Raw genomic sequence first — 23,547 nt, 5'->3', positions numbered from 1 at the left:
AAAGCGTCATATTGTCCCGCAAAAAAAGAGCCGCCATACAGCATCATAAGCAAAAAAATAAAAAAGTTATAGTCCTGAGAATAAAGCGATGCAAAAATAATTATTTTTTCTGTAAAATAGTTTTTATCGTATAAAAGCGCCAAACCATAAAAAAATGATATAAATGAGGTATCGCTGTAATCGTACTGACCCGAAGAATAAAACTGATTTATCAATTTTACCAAACGCGGAACGGTATAAACGCCTCCCCCAATAGAAATTCATGAATAGCTGGCTTTTGGTCATTCTTCCTCACAAAAATCAGAATAAAAAGCGATCAAAAAATGTCACGTGCCCAAAAATGTTTTCAATAAAAACGTCAACTCGTCCCGCAAAAAACAAGACCTCACATGACACTGTGGACCAAAATATGGAAAAATTATAGCTCTCAAAATGTGGTATTGCAAAAAATATTTTTTGCAATAAAAAGGGTCTTTCAGTGTGTGACGGCTGCCAATCATAAAAATCCGCTAAAAAACTCGCTATAAAAGAAAATCAAACCCCCCTTCATCACCCCCTTAGTTAGGGAAAAATAAAAAAAAATGTATTTATTTCCATTTTCCCGTTAGGGCTAGGGTTAGGGCTAGGGCTAGGGTTAGGGCTAGGGTTAGGGCTAGGGTTAGGGTTAGGGCTAGGGCTAGGGCTAGGGTTAGGGTTAGGGCTAGGGTTAGGGTTAGGGCTAGGGTTAGGGTTGGGGCTACAGTTAGGGTTGGGGCTAAAGTTAGGGTTAGGGTTTAGATTACATTTACAGTTGGGAATAGGGTTGGGATTGGGGTTAGGGGTGTGTCAGGGTTAGAGGTGTGGTTAGGGTTACCGTTGGAATTAGGGTTAGGGGTGTGTTTAGATTAGGGTTTCAGTTATAATTGGGGGGTTTCCACTGTTTCGGCACATCAGGGGCTCTCCAAACACGACATGGCGTCCGATCTCAATTCCAGCCAATTCTGCGTTGAAAAAGTAAAACAGTGCTCCTTCCCTTCCGAGCTCTCCTGTGTGCCCAAACAGGGGTTTACCCCAACATATGGGGTATCAGCGTACTCAGGACAAATTGGACAACAAATTTTGTGGACCAATTTCTCCTGTTACCCTTGGGAAAATACAAAACTGGGGGCTAAAAAATAATTTTTGTGGGAAAACAAAAAGATTTTTTATTTTCACGGCTCTGCGTTATAAACTGTAGTGAAACACTTGGGGGTTCAAAGTTCTCACAACACATCTAGATAAGTTCATTGAGGGGTCTAGTTTCCAATATGCGGTCACTTGTGGGGGGTTTCTACTGTTTAGGTACATTAGGAGCTCTGCAAACGCAATGTGACGCCTGCAGACCATTCCATCTAAGTCTGCATTCCAAATGGCGCTCCTTCCCTTCCGAGCCCTCCCATGCGCATAAACGGTGGTTCCCCCCCACATATGGGGTATCAGCGTACTCAGGACAAATTGGACAACAACTTTTGGGGTCCAATTTCTCCTGTTACCCTAGGGAAAATACAAAACTGGGGGCTAAAAAATAATTTTTGTGGGAAAAAAAATTTGTTTTATTTTTATGGCTCTGCATTATAAACTTCTGTGAAGCCCTTGGTGGGTCAAAGTGCTCACCACACATCCAGATAAGTTCCTTAGGGGGTCTACTTTCCAAAATGGTGTCACTTGTGGGGGGTTTCAATGTTTAGGCACATCAGTGGCTCTCCAAACGCAACATGGCGTCCCATCTCAATTCCTGTCAATTTTGCATTGAAAAGTCAAACGGCGCTCCTTCCCTTCCGAGCTCTCCCATGCGCCCAAACAGTGGTTTACTGCCACATATGGGGTATCAGCGTACTCGGGACAAATTGGACAACAACTTTTGAGGTCCAATTTCTTCTCTTACCCTTGGAAAAATAAAAAATTGGGGGCAAAAATATAATTTTTGTGAAAAAATATGATTTTTTATTTTTACGGTTCTGCATTATAAACTTCTGTGAAGCACTTGGTGGGTCAAAGTGCTCACCACACCTCTAGATAAGTTCCTTAGGGGGTCTACTTTCCAAAATGGTGTCACTTGTGGGGGGTTTCAATGTTTAGGCACATCAGTGGCTCTCCAAACGCAACATGGCGTCCCATCTCAATTCCTGTCAATTTTGCATTGAAAAGTCAAATAGCGCTCCTTCCCTTCCGAGCTCTCCCATGCGCCCAAACAGTGGTTTACTGCCACATATGGGGTATCAGCGTACTCAGGTCAAATTGGACAACAACTTTTTGGGTCCAATTTCTCCTGTTACCCTTGGTAAAATAAAACAAATTGGAGCTGAAGTAAATTTTTTGTGTAAAAAAGTTAAATGTTCATTTTTATTTAAACATTCCAAAAATTCCTATTAAACACCTGAAGGGTTAATAAACTTCTTGAATGTGGTTTTGAGCACCTTGAGGGGTGCAGTTTTTAGAATGGTGTCACACTTGGGCATTTTCTATCATACAGACCCCTCAAAATGACTTCAAATGAGACGTGGTCCCTAAAAAAAAATGGTGTTGTAAAAATGAGAAATTGCTGGTCAACTTTTAACCCTTATAACTCCCTAACAAAAAAAAATTGGTTCCAAAATTATGCTGATGTAAAGGAGACATGTGGGAAATGTTACTTATTAAGTATTTTGTGTGACATATCTCTGTGATTTAATTGCATAAAAATTCAAAGTTTGAAAATTGCGAAATTTTCAAAATTTTCGCCAAATTTCCGTTTTTTTCACAAATAAACGCAGGTACTATCAAAGAAATTTTACCACTATCATGAAGTACAATATGTCACGAGAAAACAATGTCAGAATCACCAGGATCCGTTGAAGCGTTTCGGAGTTATAACCTCATAAAGGGACAGTGGTCAGAATTGTAAAAATTGGCCTGGTCATTGACGTGCAAACCACCCTTGGGGGTAAAGGGGTTAATCACAGCTTTCATGCGTCTTGGCAGGATTTCCACCAGTCTTTCACACTGCTTCTGACGTAAAAATTTGATCACGTTTTTCTTTGTTTGATGGCTTGTTACTATCCATCATCCTCTTGATTACATTCCAGAGGTTTTCAATGGGGTTCAGGTCTGGAGATTGGGCTGCCCATGACAGGGTTTAGATGTGGTGGTCTCTTAACTTTTGCCAGAGCTGTATTTCCAAAAACTGCAACCAGTACAGGAGCGTTACGTATTTTTCCATGTTGGTATTTGTGGACATAACCATTTTAAAGATGAATTACACTGATAATTTTACATTCCAATCCTACTAGAAAGCTGTGCTGGTCACATGGCCCCTAGAGGACCCCAAACACTCACCGTCAGCAGCGGTGCACCTGGACACAGTTTCCCAGAGCACCAGTCCCATAGCATACATGTCTATCCTGAGAAAAGAATCTCGTTGGAAGTTAATTGCTCCCTCCAGCACCTCCGGAGCCATGTACCGCCTGGTGCCAACCTAGGTGCATAAACAGCATGCGCAGCATTAGATAACAGAATATTCTTTCAAGTTTATAGCCCATAATATCTATATAGTGTAGACGACACGTGAACATACACTTTTGTTAATCCAATTCCATAAGCCGGAAATCCCAAATATACATTTGTCATCAGAATCTTTAGTGGAATCCGCAGATTTCAAGAGGACCTGTTGTCCATCTAATGTAAAAAGGGGTGTTGCCTGCTTACCGACCTTGGTGTCCGTACAAAAATTAAAGGCGTAAGTCATGCCCAGTCCACCCCGGGAATGCTTTAACCCCAAGGCTGTGGAGTCAGAGTCCATTATGGTGGCGTTGGAGTCTATATAAAATGGACCGACTCCGAAAATATATCATAAGTTGGGTACAATAATTTCATGCAAGATGTGCTGTGAATGCTTTCATAAGAATTTGGGAAAGTTATGAAATGTCCTATAAATGTCTGTTCTGTTCCTGATCTAAGGATCTCGGCTTTAAATTGAGATGAATCTGTGCTGCCCTTTTTGTACATGCTCAGTAGTGACCAGTGCTGTGGGGTCAGAGTTGAGAATCATGGAAATTGAGGAGTTGGAGGTTTGGTTTACCGACTCCACAGCACTGTCCAACGCTGCCCCTGAACTTCCCCAGCCCAGGAAATGCATTTGAAAAGTCATAAAGGTCCCATAACATTTTAGGATGGGATGCTGTTACTTTCCCTTACTAAGAACACAGGCATGCCTCATCAAAGCCAAGTGACCAAATGTCTATCGGGGGTGGGGAGGGATACATGTCAGCTGAGCAAGCAATCTAAATGGAGTGATTTTGAATATAGAAATCTAGTAAGTGTACAGAAAAAGCTGTTCCTAATGTGTAGGAAGATAAATAGAATTACCTGTCCGTGAGTATCTCCAGGAGGTTTTCCAGGTTCAAACCGAACAGCTAATCCAAAATCTGCCAAAATTGCTGTCAAGTCGTTTTTCAGCAAAACGTTTTTACTTTTGAAATCCCTATACAAAGAAAGGAAAAGTAAAATGAAACATACAGAAGCAGATTTGTCCTGCTCAACAGAAGTAATGAAACGATCATATATTTGGGTATTCTGAAATGCAATCACCTGGGTGGAATGTGATACAACATCGGAAGGCCTAAATACCTTTAAGGCTATGTGCACACATTCAGGATTTCTTGCAGAAATTTCCTGAGGAAAACCGGACTGCGCATGCGTTTTTTGCGCGTTTTTTTCCGGAGCTTCCCAATGCATTAAATAGCGGGAAAAACGCGAAAAATCCGCAAAATTAATGAACATGATGTGTTTTTTACCGCGATGTGTTTTTTTTTTTTTGCGGAAAAAAAACGCATGATGTGCACAAAAATTGCGGAATGCATTCTAAATGATGGGATGCATAAAGTATGCTTTTTTATGCGTTTTTATAGCGAAAAAACGTGCAAAAAATCAGCAACGTGTGCACACAGCCTAAATACCAAATTAAGCTTTTTTTGTAATAGGCGATTACTAGAAAATTTAAAACGGCCGCTAACTTGTTATACTGACACAAACCTGTCCCAGAATATCAACAGGACCATTGCTGTGAGCATGTGCAATACGAGGCTCCCTTCTGTGATCTGGAGATAATCTATAACACGCACTGTCAAGATGTCTCCAGGTCACAACAGCAGCTCAGCATGATGACAGACATGGTGGACAGCAGTGTGAGCAGCCTCTTACCACAACAATCCAAGTAATGCCAGTATTGGATCATATACACTACGGTTCCAAAGTTTAGGGTCACCCAGACAATTTTGTGTTTTTCATGAAAACTCATACTTTTATTAATCAAATGAGTTGCCAAATGAATTTAATATCTAGTCCAGACATTGACAAGGTTGGAAAAAACATTTTTTTTATCTGAAATAATAATTTTCTCCTTCAAACTTTGCTTTCATCAAAGAATGCTCCCTTTACAGCAATTACAGCATTGCAGACCTTTGGCATAATAGAAGTTAATTTGCTGAGGTAATCTGGAGAAATTTCACTCCGTGCTTCCAGAAGCACCTCCCACAAGTTGATTTGGCTTGATGGGCACTTTTTGCGTACCATACGGTCAAGCTGCTCCCACAACAGCTCAATGGGGTTGAGATCTGGTGACTGTGCTGGCCACTCCATTACAGATAGAATACCAGCTGCCTGCTTCTTCCCTTACTAGTTCTTGCATAATTTGGAGGTGTGCTTTGGGTCATTGTCCTGTTGTAGGATGAAATTGGCTCCAATCAAGCGCTGTCCACGGGGTATGGCATGGCGTTGCAAAATGGAGTGATAGACCTTCCTCATTCATAATCCCTTTTTTTCCTTGTACAAACTTCCCACTTTACCTGCACCAAAGCAACCCCAGACCATCACATTACCTCCACCATGCTTGACAGATGGCGTCAGACACTCTTCCCGCATCTTTTCAGTTGTTCTGCGTCTCAGAAATGTTCTTCTGTGTGATCCAAACACCTCAAACTTGGATTCGTCTGTCCAGAACTAGTGATGAACGAAAATACTCATTGCTTGGGTTTTCCCGAGCATGCTCGGGTAGTCTCCGAGTATTTGTGACTGTTCGAAGATTTAGTTTTTGTTGACACAGCTGCATGATTTACAGCTACTAGCCAGCATGAGTACATGTGGGGGTTGCCTGGTTGCTAGGGAATCCCCACATGTAATCAAGCTGTCTAGTAGCTGTAAATCATGCAGCTACGGCAAGAAAAACTAAATCTCCAAGCAGTCACAAATACTCGGAGACGACCCGAGCGTGCTCGGGAAAACCCAAGCAAGAGTATACTCGCTCATCACTATCCATAACATTTTTTTCCAATCTTCCTCTGTCCAATGTCTGTGTTCTTTTGTCCATATTAATCTATTCCCTTTCATTAGCCAGTCTCAGATATGGCTTTTTCTTTACCACTCTGCCCTGAAGGCCAGCATCCTGGAGTCGCCTCTTCACTGTAGACGTTGACACTGGCGTTTTGCGTGTACTATTTAATGAAGCTGCCAGTTGAGGACCTGTGAGGCATCGATTTCTCAAATTACAGACTCTAATGTACTTGTCTTGTTGCTCAGTTGTGCAGCGGGGCCTCCCACTTCTCTTTCTTCTCTGGTTAGAGCCTGTTTGTGCTCTCCTCTGAAGGGAGTAGTACACACTGTTGTAGGAACTCTTCAGTTTTTTGGCAATTTCTCGCATGGAATAGTCTTCATTTCTAAGAACAAGAATAGACTGTCGAGTTTCACATGAAAGTTTTTTTTTTCTGGCCATTTTGAGTGTTTAATGGAACCAACAAATGTAATGCTCCAGATTCTAAACTAGCTCAAAGGAACGTCAGGTTTATAGGTTCTCTAAACAGCCAAACTGTTTTTAGCTATGCCAACATACTTGCACAAGGGTTTTCAAGGATATTCTAACCATTCATTAGCCTTCTTACACAGTTAGCAAACACAAAGTACCATAAGAACACTGGAGTGATGGTTGTTGGAAATGGGCCTCTATATACCTATGAAGATATTGCATTACAAACCAGACGTTTGAGGCTAGAATAGTTATTTACCACATTAACAATGTATAGAGTATTTCTTAATCATTTAATGTTCGCTTCAATGGAAAAAAAATGTGCTTTTCTTTAAAAAATGAGGAAATTTCTAAGTGACCCTAAACTTTTGAACGGTAGTGTAGATATGGTGGACAGCAGTGTGAGCAGCCTCTTCTTACCGCTGCACCCCTGGTATCTCCAGTATTAGATCATACACAGGGTACACAGCAGTGTAAGCAGCCTCTTACCTCAGCACCCCTGGTATCTCCAGCATCAGATGAGAATATTCACTGGGAGCACATCTACCAACACAAAGGGGCGGGGCAGAGCTTCCTACTGCTCATGCTCACAGACAGCGGTCCTATCAATATGTTAGGATAGGTGTTTATCAGGGTTTCATCAGTATAACACATTGTATGTACTATAGTGATTATCTAATTAAAAACATTCAATTTATCCAGTTTTTTCCTTATTCCTGTATGTAGCAGATTGGAGGTCATTTAACAAACACAATCGCGACATGTAAACCCAGCATTAGACTTGTGGTTTGCTTAGAAAATACCAGTCATACGTTGTTTAAAGATATCTATGGTACATATGGCTTTAATTTAATTACTGACTGAGCAGATGGGGTGACATGCTTCGCATTTAATTCTGACAGCAAGTCCCTGTAGTGAAAAATCTGATAAGAGCAAGATAGGGCTAAATGTGATAATTAAACAAGTAAATACAGTTTGTAGGAATGTCACGGCGCGAGACTGAAACCTGCAATAAATGCACTACGCACATCGGTCCGTGCAGAATAAGTCAATTGTACCAGCTGTATTATTTTTTAATAGCTAAAAAAAAATCTGTTTTTTTGTGAACAGGATTTGGATACAAGCTTTAGGGCAGCCACATGGATAATGGGAACCTGTAGTCTGAATAGGTTTACCGCCTTCTATGGAAAATGTCTGTAGGCATGCTCTGTGACCTGTGCAGAGATCATTGTACAGAGAGGGGGAGGAGGTGAGCTCTGACCATAGCTTATTAAAAATGGTAGATGCTATCTTATCTATATATCTAGGTGCTACCTTTCATTGTAATCCTGCCTGACAATGAGATGACTGTGGGAGAGTGATCTCTACAGCCAGGATATTTTGGCCTATGGGAGGCTTAAAGTGTCAATATTTGGGAACAGACAATATTTGGGAATGAGCATAATGCTTGTTCATTGGTTGAAATTATTTTGAAGTTTGTGCATGTTAGGCCGGTTTCACACGTCAGTGGCTTCGGTACGTGAGGTGACAGTTTCCTCACGTACCGGAGCCACTGACACACATAGACACATTAAAATCAATGCATCTGTGCAGATGTCATTGATTTTTTGCGGACTGTGTCTCCGTGTGCGTGGGAGCGCACGGATTACACGGACCCATTAAAGTCAATGGGTCCGTGTAAAACACGTACCGCACACGGACGTTGTCCGTGTGCAGTCCGTGTGCCGTGCAGGAGACAGCGCTACAGTAAGCGCTGTCCCCCCCACTAGTGCTGAAGCCGCGATTCATATCTTCCCTGCAGCAGCATTTGCTGTAGAGAAGATATGAATAATCGTGTTTAAAATAAATATCCATGTGCCCACCCCCCTCCCACCCCCTGTGCGCCCCCCCGGTGTTAAAATACTCACCTGGCTCCCTCGCTGGCGCTGCTTCCTGTCCTGGCCGCATCTTCTACTGTAGGAGCGGTCACGTGGGGCCGCCCATTACAATCATGAATATGCGGCTCCACCTCCCATAGGAGTGGAGCCGCATATTCATTACTGTAAATGAGCGGCCCCACGTGACCGCTCATACAGTAGAAGGTGCGGCCAGGGCAGGAAGCAGCGCCAGCCAGCGAGGGAGCCGGGTGAGTATTTTAACAACAGCGAGGGGGCGCACAGGGGGTGGGCACATGGATATTTATTTTAAACACGATTATTCATATCTTCTCTACAGCAAACGCTGCTGCAGGGAAGATATGAATCGCGGCTTCAGCACCAGATGCTGGTGCGTGTGGTACCCAGCACGGTGCGTGTGGTACCCAGCACGGTGCGTGTGGTACCCAGTGGGCACACGGGCGGCACACGTGTGCCACACTGATGTGCCACAGAAACGCACTAGCACACGGACACGGATAATTCCGGTACCGATTTTTCCGGTACCGGAATTATCTGGACGTGTGAGACTGCCCTTAGGAAGTGCAGCCAGCCTGCCTAACCAGGCTATTAAACCACCGCCAATTGGCTTGTTTATAGCTAACTGGTAGTCATTTAGTGGCTGTGGTCAGCCAATATAAATCTACTCCTAGTGCACAGAGTAAAAACAGCAAAATTCCAAGATTTTTTTTTTACTCCTTAATGACCTAATCACATACATTTTCATCATAGACCGCTATGAGCCTGCTCTATGTGCAGCAGATGCTGGCTGTGTAACTTAGCCGGCATCTGACTAAAAACAGCATCCGGAGATTGTACCGATTGCTATAGTTTAACCATTTAAATGCTAATGTGGCTTATCTGTGGCATGCTCAATATTACAGCTGGACAGGACAATGCAGTATTACTCCACACAGCCATTGCAAAAAGTACTATGCTCTCAGATACAGAGCAAAGAAAACAGTGAAGGGTAGGTCAACCCCACAAAAAGCTCATCAGACATCTACTGGTCTAATATTGATGGCTTATCTAAATAATGGGCCATCCAATTGAAAAGAATCCACAATAACCCCTTAAATTACTACAGAAGAGTACCACGTTAAGGCGATTACAAGCCAAAGATGTTCAGGTAATTGGGAAGATAAGCAGCAAGAAATTAGCAACGTATGGGGTCAATGAAGGTAACAGGGTGGCTGTCGGGGTGGTTCTCAACAGGATATCCCAACAGCTCCTGGGACCAGCTACAGGTACTAAAGTTGGTGCAAGTCAGTTTACAAGACACGATCCAGTAGTCACAAAAGTAATCTGTGGTCGCTGGAAAGGAGCCCTGAGAACCAACACTTGTCTTACGGCATCTTTAGCTCTTCTTTTAATTAGCCGACCTCACGTGACATCATCATTGCGGTGTAATGCACATGTGACATCACGCCAGACCGGGTAATTACAAGAGAAGCCAGGATGCAGTCAGGTAAGTCTTGGTTCACAGGGCTGATGTCCCGAGGCCACAGATTACTGAGGACCAGGTATTGCAAATTGATGTGCAACTTCTTTAATGGGTACCAATATCTTCAATGGCACCAGACTAGGCTTGGCATGGTAAACTTAAATTGTGCAATGAAGTCCACTGTGCACAGATAGTATTTCATTGATATAGCACATGGACTGTTTGTAACCTCGGCCTCCTGTATTTGCGCTATCCCCAGTCTGACCTGAAGGTGTCACTGCTGTCATGATACATGGAGAAATACAGTCTGTAAAAAGCTAAAGCAGCAGAACTCCAAGCAGGAGCATCTGGACTCAAATTATCACCGCTGAGCAAGACACATGATAGTGCATAACCTCAGACTGAATGCAAGTGATTTTTTTCCCTTTTTAGTGAACCTGTTTCCGAGCCAGCAATAGCCAAGTTATTGTAAAAACAAAACTGAAAAAACACTAATATAAGTAACACGAGCATTATCCAGAGATTACCGTTTATACTCGTGTATAAGTCGACCCGAGTATAAGCCGAACCACATAATTTTGCCTAGAAAAACTGGGAAAACTCATTAACTTGCGTATAAACCATCCCCATTCTGGTATGCATGTTCCTCATCCCCCATCCTTGTACGCGTGCCTCCTCATCCCCCATCCTTGTACGCGTGGCTCCTCATCCCCCATCCTTGTACGCGTGGCTCCTCATCCCCCATCCTTGTACGCGTGGCTCCTCATCCCCCATCCTTGTACGCGTGGCTCCTCATCCCCCATCCTTGTACGCGTGGCTCCTCATCCCCCATCCTTGTACGCGTGGCTCCCTATCCCCATCCTTGTACGATTGGCTCCTTATCCCCATCCTTGTACGCATGGCTCCCTATCCCCATCCTTGTACGCATGGCTCCTTATCCCCATCCTTGTACGCATGGCTTCCTATCCCCATCCTTGTACGCTTGGCTCCTTATCCCCATCCTTGTATGCATGGCTCCTTATCCCCATCCTTGTTTGAGTGGCTCTTTATTCCCATCCTTGTATGCATGGCTCCTTATTCCCAAACTTGTATGCTTCCTCCTTATTCCTATTCTTGTCTGCATGGTTCCTCATCCCCATCTTTGTATGTATGGCCCCCATAAGAAAAGCATTAAAAAAAAATCCATCCTACTTACCTTCCCTGCGCGCCCTCGCAGCATCTTGTTTCGATGCCAGCAGCTCCTGTGGCCGAGCGATCAAGTGTCCCTGCTCATTAAAGTAATGAATATTCACCTCTCTCCACGACTATTGGAGTGGAGAGAGGTGAATATTTATTACCTTAATGAGTGGGCACCCGTGAGGGCCCAGCAGCTGCTGGAAGCTGGCGGCTGTAACTGTGCGCACTGTAAGAGAAATGAATAGTCATTGACAGTGCAGTGAATATTAATTTCTCTTTAGCAGCCGAGACAGGCTTTAGCCGCAGCCACCGACTCCTGCCTCCAGTGATCTGCTGTTCCCCCTCCCCCACTGTAAACTGGGACAATGACTCGTGTATAAGCCAAGGGGGGCATTTGCAGCACAAAAAATATGCTGAAAAATTCAGCTTATACATGAATATACACAGTAAGTCTGAGGGCGCTATAAGCCAGACATGTAATCAGTAGATGTAGCTTCATATTCCCTGTTGCAGTTCATACGTTCACAATAGCTAAACCAACAGAAAGATGGCGCTACAGAATAGCTCACAAATATATCAACTCTTTTTAATATAAAATGTTGTTAAAAAACAAAACAAAATAGAGTAGCTCAATGGAGGGCTAACAAATCTCCCAAGGCTATAAACCGTATATAATTAGTATGGTCACATATTGATTGCAGTACATTCCCTAGTGTGTAGCCCTGCCCCACAATGTGCATTTCACCCAGCTTCGTCAGATGGCGTGAAGAAGCTGTGCGAAACGCGCGTTGGGGCCCAGTGCTACACACCTAACATTGCTGCACATCAGTACTATGCAAGTCTGCATCCTATACTCTTCTATTCAATATATATGTTAACCACTAGGCAATGTACTGCAATCGATATGTGGCCACGCTAATTATATATGGTTTACAGTATTGGGAGATTTGTTGCTAGCCCTACATTCAACTGTTTGTTTTTGTTTTTTTACCAAAATCGGTTATATTTTATATTTAATAAAGCTGATATATTTGTGAGATATTTTGTAGCACAATCTTTCTTTTGGTTTATCTCGCAATACTTAGGGCCATCTCTCTTATTCAGCAAGATACTTTTGGTTATAGGAATATTGGTTGGTCCCAATCGTTGCATTTTAGTTGGTAACTCCAAAATAAAGATTATTCATTAAAGGCCCCATATGCAAGTTATTGATGGGATAGGTCACCAATATCATGTCTATGGGGGCCTCCCGACTGTCCCCTGAAAGATTATGTCAGAGGAATAAGGCTCTGGAGGCTGGAATTCTTTCTCTTGTTGGAGAGATAAGCTGCTGTCAGATAATACTGACTCTTTCGTAGAAAAGAGCAGAAGCGCTAATATGTCCTCTACATTATCAGAATGACCCAAAAGTTCACATTATACCACAGACTGATCATTTATATATTGTCTATAATAGAGGATCTAAGGTGGAGCTTTCCTTTCAGAAAGGCCATTTATGCTTCCAGAAAGAGTGAACTGTTGAATGGTAGCATATCTTGAAGCTCGTAGGCCTAATGCAAACTATCCAAATCTGTCCCAAATCTTAACACTCTCATGAGCTAAAGGCACGTCTTCACCCAGGGGTGATCGCAACCCCCATTATAGTGCACCAAGACTAAAACCTATTCTAGCAAAAAAGAAAAATAGCATTGCTATTGATAGGGGGTGGGGAAAACTAAAAGCACAAAAAACTTGACGACCCCAAATGACTGACAATGGGCCCATGTATGCCAAAGCATTATTGTTACTCCTTGCACAAATGTAGGGAAATAATTGGACATTGCAGTTATAGGCCATCATTAGCTGTAGAACCCAATTGTGTAAAGAGGGCAATGTTCTGCCAGAGATTTGTCACGAGGCCTGACGTCCAGGTAATGAGATATTACAGATACTGGAATAACTTATGACTGCAGCGCAGCTCGAAAAAAAACAAACGGATTTTGTTGCATTAGCCACTTGGCCAAACATAAAAAAATATTAGATAAACCCATTCTTAGTGAGCAAGAGTTTTGGGGCCAACATCTTCTTAATTTGGTAGCTTCCAAGACAAGTTATATCGTTATGCGAGTGGGGTGAAATATCCAACTTCTGGGAAACCCGCCCATCGGGTCCACAAACTCCGGATCTTGGCTGATCCATGAATATACAGAATAATGAATGCTGCCATGTTGAATTTTCCGATGCCGTTGATGGTCAGGAGCATCAATTTTAGTTTGCCAAAGCCTTGGCTTCTAGCAATTTGGAAGGATTATATGCAGCCTGTCAATAATATGTAGCGAAAAAACAAAACAAAACAGGTTTGGTTCTATTTTTTCCCCTTGTTTCGCACTACGATCCGAATAATAGATGCCACATGGAGAAAGGATGCGGAGACAAACTGCCAGACGCAAAGATAAAGCTACACTTTGGAGGTACATCTAAGTGGACATCCCTGGTCATCCTAATGATCCCAGAGAAAGTCTTGGAATGATGCAGCGTCTCATTCGTCACATAACTCTTTGGCAGGGAACACATTAGTCAGAGCAAATCCTTTTCCCCAGCTTGAGACTGACTCCATCTGCACTGGTAAAGCCATTACAGAGGAGCCGTCCCTACATTTATATTTTGGATAATGGGTAGGCAGCGGTGTGAACAGGCAACTCTCCCTGCTGCGAGTTGTCCAAGCTGTCTCTTTAAAGAACTCCTGACAGATGGCATGTGTAAATGAGAAACAAATTTTTTTCTTTTTTTTTTTCAACATGGTGGAAGAACGTATTTTGAAGGCAAAAAAAAAAAAAAAAAAAAGCTAAAATGATTAATGTCTCGGCTCTGTGGTAATGAATAACAGGCTAATAGTTTGGAGTATTTGGTCATTAGCAGGGGACAACATAAAGCTCAGGAAATTAATGTTAGGGGTCTGAAATAAAAGGAAAAGCAACATTTAAATTCAGGCTGGTAACTGGGAGACTGCTGGAAGAATGTACAATTTATGGTGTCTAATAAGCCTTTCACGGGCATGTTCTACCATCAACATTCCCCAAGTAAAGAAACTAGAACAAATATTAGGCTTCTAGAGAAAAAAAAACTCACAACCCTCCCCCACCACAAGCATTTTACCAATAAATCATACAAAGTTTAGCTATTCATAGAAAATAACTTCTAAACTATTTTAGATAGTATTTATTATGGCCTGCATATAGCGCTTTATAACATTTGGTCCCCAAATCCAAAAAAGTGAAGCTTACTTCCACGTTTTGTACCTTAAGTACATAGTCCAAAAAATGAAGGTGATGTTCTAACTTTGCAAGATCATCAATCTGAAGAGCAGCCCTTTAAAATGGAGCGATGGCCGCCCCTTCGTGTCATTGCTACACATTCATGGGTCTATGGGACTGATGGAGAAAGCTGAACTCTGCAAGTTATTACCTCTCCACAGGATTGCAAAGTTGGGACGACCCCTTAGAAATTTGTCTCCGTTGTTTGAATTTAAAATTTCGGGGCACTATGCATTACATTAACAAATCCTCTGCAACAAGAGGGGGCGACCAAGGATATATGACGCCCACCTATTTATGCTGGTCCAGACCACCAAATATCCCTCCTAAACTAGTAGGGTCAGGTGCTCACCTCTCCACTTTTGCCATTGCCTCCCGCCCATTGATTGTCCTACTTGTTGAGAGAGGGTGCTCTTCGCAGAGTTTACATCACACAGACGTCCTCCCCACCCACCATGAGCCATCAAAGCAAGTGTAGGATCAGTAATATAGTTGAGCAAAACAATTTGCAGGACCTTGGTCCAGAGGCCACATTGGTAGCCTGTGGCCACCGAACAAGAGCCCTGTGAGCCACTCCCAATAGTCCAACCATTACTGACACCACTTCAGTTTAGTAGGCCCACCACTAAGTCATGTGGGTGTTGTGCCGCAACGATGACAACATACTACACGGTAGGTAGAAGATGCTCTACTACAGCAGGCACGGATCAGTGAAGTGGACGCTAGACTACTATCCGGTAAATCTTTCTTAGCTCTACTCAACATCATTTTTACAAGCTCTTAGGCCTCATTCACACGTCCTTGCTTAAACACGGTGCCGGTGTCATCAATGTTTGGTCCGTGTGTCTGTTTTTACCATAAATGAGTCATAAGTGTTTTTCATGGATGAATAAATTCCAAGGCTTCTCCTACACTTTTTGCCATGTTAAACATGGATGCCATCCGTTTGCTGTACAACCATAGACTTGTTCTGGCACTTTTCATTCATAATACTGGAGAAAAATGGACATGTCTTGAGCGTTTTGCACAGGCGCACAGTCCACATAAAAAAATCGACACGTGAATGACACCTTAAATGATAATGGGTAGGTCTTCTACCTGGGGAAAACAAAAACGGATGCAACACCTATGTGCAACACGGACATCTGAATGAGGCCTTAAAGTTTGAAAGATTGTGAAAATTTAGACTTCTTTTTATATAAAGAAAACTTATTCCCAGAAACTCAGTTTGAGAGTAATAATGCAAACAAAGAGGGAAAATCTCCCAAACACCGAAGTGTAAAAACACACGGTTATGTAACCGCGGTTTGCTCGAAAAGTTGTAATTAAGAGATTATGAATGCAATTTTAGATAATAAGCATGAAATGATTGAAATTGATAAGACAAGCAATATTCCCCCAACAGGGACCTCCCCTCTGCCAGGCAAAATCCAAACTATTCGGCTTTTTGTGTAAAAACACTTTTCCATGGTATAACACTAGACATTCAAGAGCAGAGGCAGCAGCCAGGCACATCCATTCAGAGCAGGTTTTTGGCTCTGGTCCCGAGCTGATTGCAAACACCTGTGCAATCAGTAGGGGGTATTGCCAGTGTGCTCTTTCCTAAATGAGACCGTGCCATAGGCACTGCCCATGTGGGCTAATAGAGCAGCTGGCAGCTCCAACAGTAATCAGCAGTGTTGACTGTAAAGTGAACCTAGAGCGCATGCGAGTAAGTAATGTTTTCATTTCATGAGCTATAAAGTGAGTAGAAAGGTTTGTGCGGAGGAAGAGTCGGAGTCCTGTATCTCCATCCCGATCATCGCTGATCGTGTGGTACGTGCACACGGGCTCGGCTGAGGTCAGTACCTGTGGGCTATTGCAGGCTTGTGGCCGTCCCCTTTACAACGAGGGATATCTTCATGTAAATACGCCAACCCTCGAGACATAGTCTCCGCTATGTGGCACAATTCATTCCAACTCAGGACGTTTCCTTTTAGATAGTCTGTCAAGGAACCCTGCAAAATTAACAAACGGCGTGTTATTTAAGTGCCGCTAACGCACAGTATTTTGGAGGTGAAGGCACTCAGGGAACCTTTGTACAGAACAGTCTTTGATCAACAGATCATCAATCCATGCCATGAATGCCCCCACCCCCCCAAAAAAAAACACGCATGAATTCATAACAAAGAAAACGCCACATGCCCACAGCCAAGAGGCCACATTGAACAGATTGGCACACCAGTGTTTTTGTCTTTCCATTGCCGTCTGTGTTTTTTTTTTTTAAGGGGAATCAGTCATGTGAAATAACACTATTAACCTGCAGATATGGGGTTAATCTGCAAGTTAATAGCACACTTAGATCCCCACTGCCAGGAGGAAATAAACTATATTCCCCTGGGCACCGCTTGGCTTTCAGTCATAGGGGTGGTGCCAGCACGACTACAGTCACTGCTCAGTGTATGGAGAGCGGCAGCCTTAACCGCATCCACTGCCCTGACTGACAGCTGATCCTGAGCTGCTGTCAGTCAGTGTCGGGGGCAATTACCGCCCCCACTCTCTATATACTGAGCGGTAACTGAAACCACGCCAGCACCCCTATGACTGGAAGTCGGACAATGCCAGGGGGAATACTTAATTTCCTCCAGGCAGTGGGGCTTTCAATGCCGGCACTGCACTGTTTTACATGACCGGTTCCCTTGAAGCAATTTAACTGATTATTAAGAGATGATAAAACAAGAAAAAAAGGCAATAAGAACCTGTTCAACAAGTATTTGTGAAACACAACTTTATCATCAGATTGGCACGTGGCTCATTTTTTATGCTGGGCACAGAAGACTTCTTAAAGGATAACTGGCAACAGGTCTGTATAATGATATAAGCAGTGAGAGAACTGGTAGAGGTCGTTCCAGCTTGGAAATATGGTTATTTATCATGGTTAACCAATAAATCTCCATAATTAATTGCCTAGCAAAAGTTTGGACTTATAACGATATAAGTGCTGGATAGGTAAGGGTATATTTGTACGCTGCATTTTTGCAGTATTTTTTTTCTGCACTTAAAACATTGTGACCAAAGCAGACGTTACGCGCATTTTTACTCGATTTATTATGTATTCATTTGAATGGGTGAGAAAGGTCACAAATAAAAAAAGGGTTAAAAAAATGCAGATTGTGAATATCCCCTAATCCAACACATTGGAGGAAGTCAAAGAGGATGCGTTAGAAATCAAAGACAGGAGAGCAATCAAATACCAACTACCACGTGACATAAGTGCCTTGGAGGCCTAAGGCTTCTAGAAGATGAGCCCACCTTCTCGTGGAAAGCCGTGATCAGCCACAGCTCCATCTCCAGGTTTGTTCCTCTCTTCTCAGCCGCAATGAAGTGCAAGAGGTTTTCATGTTTCATTCCAGGGGTGTTGAAAATCTCTCTCTCGCTCTGCCAAGACTGCTTGTCCTAAGTACACATGAGAGTCACAATTTAGTAAATGACGTCAAAGACATTAAACATTTGCACAGCTCCAGCTTACCTACGGCCTTAAAACAATCAAATGTATTATGTAAGATTACAATACTGCATTATGGAGCACTCAGAACATTTTGGAGTTGTTTTTTTAATTTAGTAAAATACGGTTTGTACGATAAAGAAGGTGATAAATACGTTTTTGAGTCATGTTATAGATCTAAATGGCCAAAGAAGAGGTTGCCTTTCCTGCTCCACCATTCACACATTCTACACGAGTCTCCTGGCTTACACCTAGCATTGGTGTAAAGGTCCCCATTAGTGATGAACGAATGTGCTAGGATAAGGTCTCATCCGAGCATGCTCGTGTGCTAACCGAGTGACTGAGGTGCTCGAAAAATATGTTTGAGTCCCCGCGGCTGCATGTCTCGTGGCTGTTCCAACAGCAGCACCACATGCAGGGATTACCTAACAAGCAAGAAAACCCTACATATGTTGCGACTGTCAGACAGCTGAGAGAAATGCTGGAGCAGAGACTAACATTTTTCGAGTACGCTGAAATCACTCGGTTAGCACCAGAGTGTGCTCGTACAACACCTTATCAGAGCACGTTCGTTTATCACTTGTCCCAATACACATTAGGTTAAAGTCTGCCAATGATAATGTACAGCAGCAAATGTGCTTGTTGTGTTTGCAATAAGACAAAATTTAACTCTGCTGTCCTGTGTTAGTTATAATCTGGCACAGCTCTGCAGCAGTGTTGACAGCAGTAAGAGGGACAAGTGCTGCTGCAAAGGTTTGTAATGAGACAAAGTTCACTTCTGCTGTACTGTGTTAGTTCTGATCTCACTATAGAGCGGTGTGTGATTAGGAGAACAGACTGTCAGTCGTTACCTGTCTCACACTTGCAACGTCCCATTTCATTTAAAATGAGCCCTGAAGGCAGATTCTCAGGATGATTTATGTCCGGCCCACCATAGATCTTAACAGCTCATTTATACACATAAGACAAATGTGGATTTTTATTAAATAAGACATCAGATTGAATGAAGATATCGTTTTATTAAGCTTTTCTTATTACCTCCTCCCCCCCCAAAAAAAAAATTATATATATATATATATATATATATATATATATATATATATATATATACAGTGGGGCAAAAAAGTATTTAGTCAGTCAGCAATAGTGCAAGTTCCACCACTTAAAAAGATGAGAGGCGTCTGTAATTTACATCATAGGTAGACCTCAACTATGGGAGACAAACTGAGAAAAAAAAATCCAGAAAATCAAATTGTCTGTTTTTTTTAACAATTTATTTGCATATTATGGTGGAAAATAAGTATTTGGTCAGAAACAAACAATCAAGATTTCTGGCTCTCACAGACCTGTAACTTCTTCTTTAAGAGTCTCCTCTTTCCTCCACTCATTACCTGTAGTAATGGCATCTGTTTAAACTTGTTATCAGTATAAAAAGACACCTGTGCAAACCCTCAAACAGTCTGACTCCAAACTCCACTATGGTGAAGACCAAAGAGCTGTCAAAGGACACCAGAAACAAAATTGTAGCCCTGCACCAGGCTGGGAAGACTGAATCTGCAATAGCCAACCAGCTTGGAGTGAAGAAATCAACAGTGGGAGCAATAATTAGAAAATGGAAGACATACAAGACCACTGATAATCTCCCTCGATCTGGGGCTCCACGCAAAATCCCACCCCGTGGGGTCAGAATGATCACAAGAACGGTGAGCAAAAATCCCAGAACCACGCGGGGGGACCTAGTGAATGAACTGCAGAGAGCTGGGACCAATGTAACAAGGCCTACCATAAGTAACACACTACGCCACCATGGACTCAGATCCTGCAGTGCCAGACGTGTCCCACTGCTTAAGCCAGTACATGTCCGGGCCCGTCTGAAGTTTGCTAGAGAGCATTTGGATGATCCAGAGGAGTTTTGGGAGAATGTCCTATGGTCTGATGAAACCAAACTGGAACTGTTTGGTAGAAACACAACTTGTCGTGTTTGCAGGAAAAGAATACTGAGTTGCATCCATTAAACACCATACCTACTGTAAAGCATGGTGGTGGAAACATCATGCTTTGGGGCTGTTTCTCTGCAAAGGGGCCAGGACGACTGATCCGGGTATATGAAAGAATGAATGGGGCCATGTATCGTGAGATTTTGAGTGCAAACCTCCTTCCATCAGCAAGGGCATTGAAGATGAAACGTGGCTGGGTCTTTCAACATGACAATGATCCAAAGCACACCACCAGGGCAATGAAGGAGTGGCTTCGTAAGAAGCATTTCAAGGTCCTGGTGTGGCCTAGCCAGTCTCCAGATCTCAACCCTATAGAAAACCTTTGGAGGGAGTTGAAAGTCCGTGTTGCCAAGCGAAAAGCCAAAAACATCACTGCTCTAGAGGAGATCTGCATGGAGGAATGGGCCAACATACCAACAACAGTGTGTGGCAACCTTGTGAAGACTTACAGAAAACGTTTGACATCTGTCATTGCCAACAAAGGATATATTACAAAGTATTGAGATGAAATTTTGTTTCTGACCAAATACTTATTTTCCACCATAATATGCAAATAAAATGTTAAAAAACAGACAATGTGATTTTCTGGATTTTTTTTTCTCAGTTTGTCTCCCATAGTTGAGGTCTACCTATGATGTAAATTACAGACGCCTCTCATCTTTTTAAGTGGTGGAACTTGCACTATTGCTGACTGACTAAATACTTTTTTGCCCCACTGTATATATATATATATATATATAGGGTCTTAGCAACGACACCCCAGACCATATGTGTAAAAGATAATGGTCCTAAACAGGGGATCACAGGATTATCCACCTTTGGGAACATTTTTTGTTACCCGATTGCAAGTATTTGGTGCTAAAACTATACTTGGTGAAAAACATAGTGCATTATTTTGCAGCTCTTTGTTTCCCCGCACATTTACCTTTGACAAGGTCAGAAATCAGCTGAGAGGAGCACAGAAAAAGACTGATTAACGTTACAAACTCTGCTGTCAAACCATAAGAAAATTTTAATAAAATCCAAAAATTATTTTTAGCCCCAATTACACGACAAGTTTTCTAAATCAGAGCCCAATCGTCATCATTTATAGCCCAGAAATTATTTAAAGGCATAGTGTAAAGGAAAAGAAAAAGTCACTAAACGAAAAGGCAGCAAAAATACCCGCTTCCTCTCTAAACAGCGTCGCGCTTCACACACAACTCTCTACATTCCGACCTTTCAAAATATTTTCAGCATTAGAACACAATCTTGACTTAATGAGCATAAACCCAATCAAGCCTTTATCCAGCTACAAAAATAGAGTTTGTACACTTTTCCATAATTGTTCTTGTGTCTCTTTTTTTGGGGGGGGGGAGGGGGGGAGGGGAACAGAGCCTTTAAGAGAGTGAACAAAATTAGATTCCTACCCAAATTTCCATTGCGGTTATTTTATTTAACTCCAAACTGGAGAACTTTACAAAAGGCGATCAACAGTGAACTTCCATGTTTGGAATGTGAATGAGCCCTCGGCACAGAGCGGTGTACAAAGAAAGCTCGGCTCCCTGATTTACAGGGCACTGCCAGCTTTCACCTCCTGTGTTTCTTCTGGTGAGAAGCCAAGAGCGGGCCAGGGCTTAGTCTGTACAGTGTTTAGCGCACACAATACCGTGAACAGGAGACGCTCAGCTGAGATTTTAATGGTAATGAACGCGGAAAAGCAAATGATTTTTCTTCAAATTAGCGTATCCCGAATGCCTTTCACATTCTTGGGTAATAATGTCATTTATACAAAACGGCTCTGTCCATGTAAATGACCATTACCTAGCTGCGCCCCGACATAATAATGTGCCAAATTTGCATTAAAGGGACAGCATCACGGAAATAACCAAATGTTCGCCAGTACTGCCCATAAATTTAACCTCATCGTATGTTTCTTAGGATCCCATCATACTCCTCATATTGACTCTAACCTGCCATAAGAACATTGAGATGAGAGATCAAAATATATGGCCTTAATTCTGGAACCGTAAAAAAATAAATAAAAATCGTTACAGTTTTGCAATAAATATAAAACTACGGTCAGTAAATCCACTGTGTACAATTTCAATGAACACACACACGAATACTGAGACATGTAATCCTTAAAATTAATGTATCCTCAGTTTTTAAGTTTTCAAAAATTGTATCAGCCCAGGCTCTGACACATTAATAAGCCCTAAAGGCCTAGCAAGAAATAAAGAACTCATTAAAAGCCAATCATTTGTGGCTAGAGGGCATTTCTGAAATAGCCGATAAATACCTTATTGATCATCTCTCCTGTTTGTGCAAAAATAAATCTTATGCACGATAATGTAATTAAGGCCAGATTCACGGGTCTATGGATGGATCACAGTTTTTGGACTAGTTGTGGGTCTCCTGACCCAATCTTAGCAGCCTTGAATAAGTATTAGAGACCCACGGGCGGTTTAGAAATTGTGGCACATACATGGACAGTGAATCAACCCTCAATTACATCATCATGCATAAGCTTAAGCAGGCCTAAAGGTAGGTTCACACACTGGGAATCTGCAACAGATGTGGTCTGGAGCCAATCTGCAAATAGGCGAAGAGAGGGGGGGAGGCAAAGAGAGAGGGGAGGCAGAGGCGAAGAGAGAGGAGAGGTGGAGGCGAAGAGAGAGGGGAAACAGAGGAGAGGGGAGGCAAAGGGGGGAGGCAAAGAGGAGAGGGGAGGCAAAGAGAGAAGAGAGGGGAGAGGGGAGGCAAAGAGAAGAGAGGGGAGGCAAAGAGAGAAGAGAGGGGAGGTGGAGGCGAAGATAAAGGAGCCAGAGAGAGGAGAGGAGAGGCAAGGAGAGGGGAGGCAAAGAGAGGGGAGGCAAGGAGAGGGGAGGCAAAGAGAGGGGAGGCAAGGAGAGGGGAGGCAAAGAGAGGGGAGGCAAGGAGAGGGGAGGCAAAGAGGGGAGGCAAAGAGGGGAGGCAAAGAGAGGGGATGCAAAGAGAGGGGAGGCAAAAAGACAGACGGAAAGAGAGAGAGAGAGAGAAGGCAAAGTCTGGCCCAATTTGAAAAAGAATTGGATAATGGAGCAAATCTTGTTGCTGTAATGTTTAATAGAAATCTAGCAAACTGCAGATTTTTATATATATATATATATATATATATATATATATATATATATATATATATATATATATATATATATATATATATATATATATATATATATATATATATATATATATCACATGGATGGTTTAATCCAGATACATGCCTCTCCATAATACGTCGGCACCCTCACAAGTCGTCTCACATCAGAATCATGCTAATCAAACCACAGCAGGGTAAGGTGTAGGTGTAACATTTTTTTTGTAAATGCATTCATGCATTTAGCACATATTTCTAATAGCCATTCTCCCCTTTGTGGACATTTTTGTTTGTCTTTTTTTCATTTATATGCATGTATTGGAGGC

At 42.4% G+C, this 23,547-nt stretch overlaps 1 protein-coding gene across 1 annotated transcript in view; it reads right to left on the bottom strand.

Annotated features, from left to right (window-relative positions):
• The window catches only part of ACVR2B (activin A receptor type 2B), a 198,129-nt gene that overhangs the window by 3,307 nt on the left and 171,275 nt on the right, over positions 1 to 23,547 (bottom strand). Inside the window, exons 6-9 of the mRNA XM_069729774.1 lie at positions 17,911 to 18,054; positions 16,468 to 16,616; positions 4,363 to 4,477; positions 3,334 to 3,472 (exon numbers count right to left, since the gene is read on the bottom strand). Coding sequence (XP_069585875.1) covers positions 3,334 to 3,472; positions 4,363 to 4,477; positions 16,468 to 16,616; positions 17,911 to 18,054 — 547 coding nt within the window. The remainder of the gene's footprint in view (positions 1 to 3,333; positions 3,473 to 4,362; positions 4,478 to 16,467; positions 16,617 to 17,910; positions 18,055 to 23,547) is intronic.

This window comes from Ranitomeya imitator, chromosome 6 (genome assembly GCF_032444005.1).
Source record: "Ranitomeya imitator isolate aRanImi1 chromosome 6, aRanImi1.pri, whole genome shotgun sequence".
In the NCBI taxonomy this organism is placed as follows: Eukaryota; Metazoa; Chordata; class Amphibia; order Anura; family Dendrobatidae; genus Ranitomeya; species Ranitomeya imitator.
This window is presented reverse-complemented; position numbering and strand designations above follow the sequence as displayed.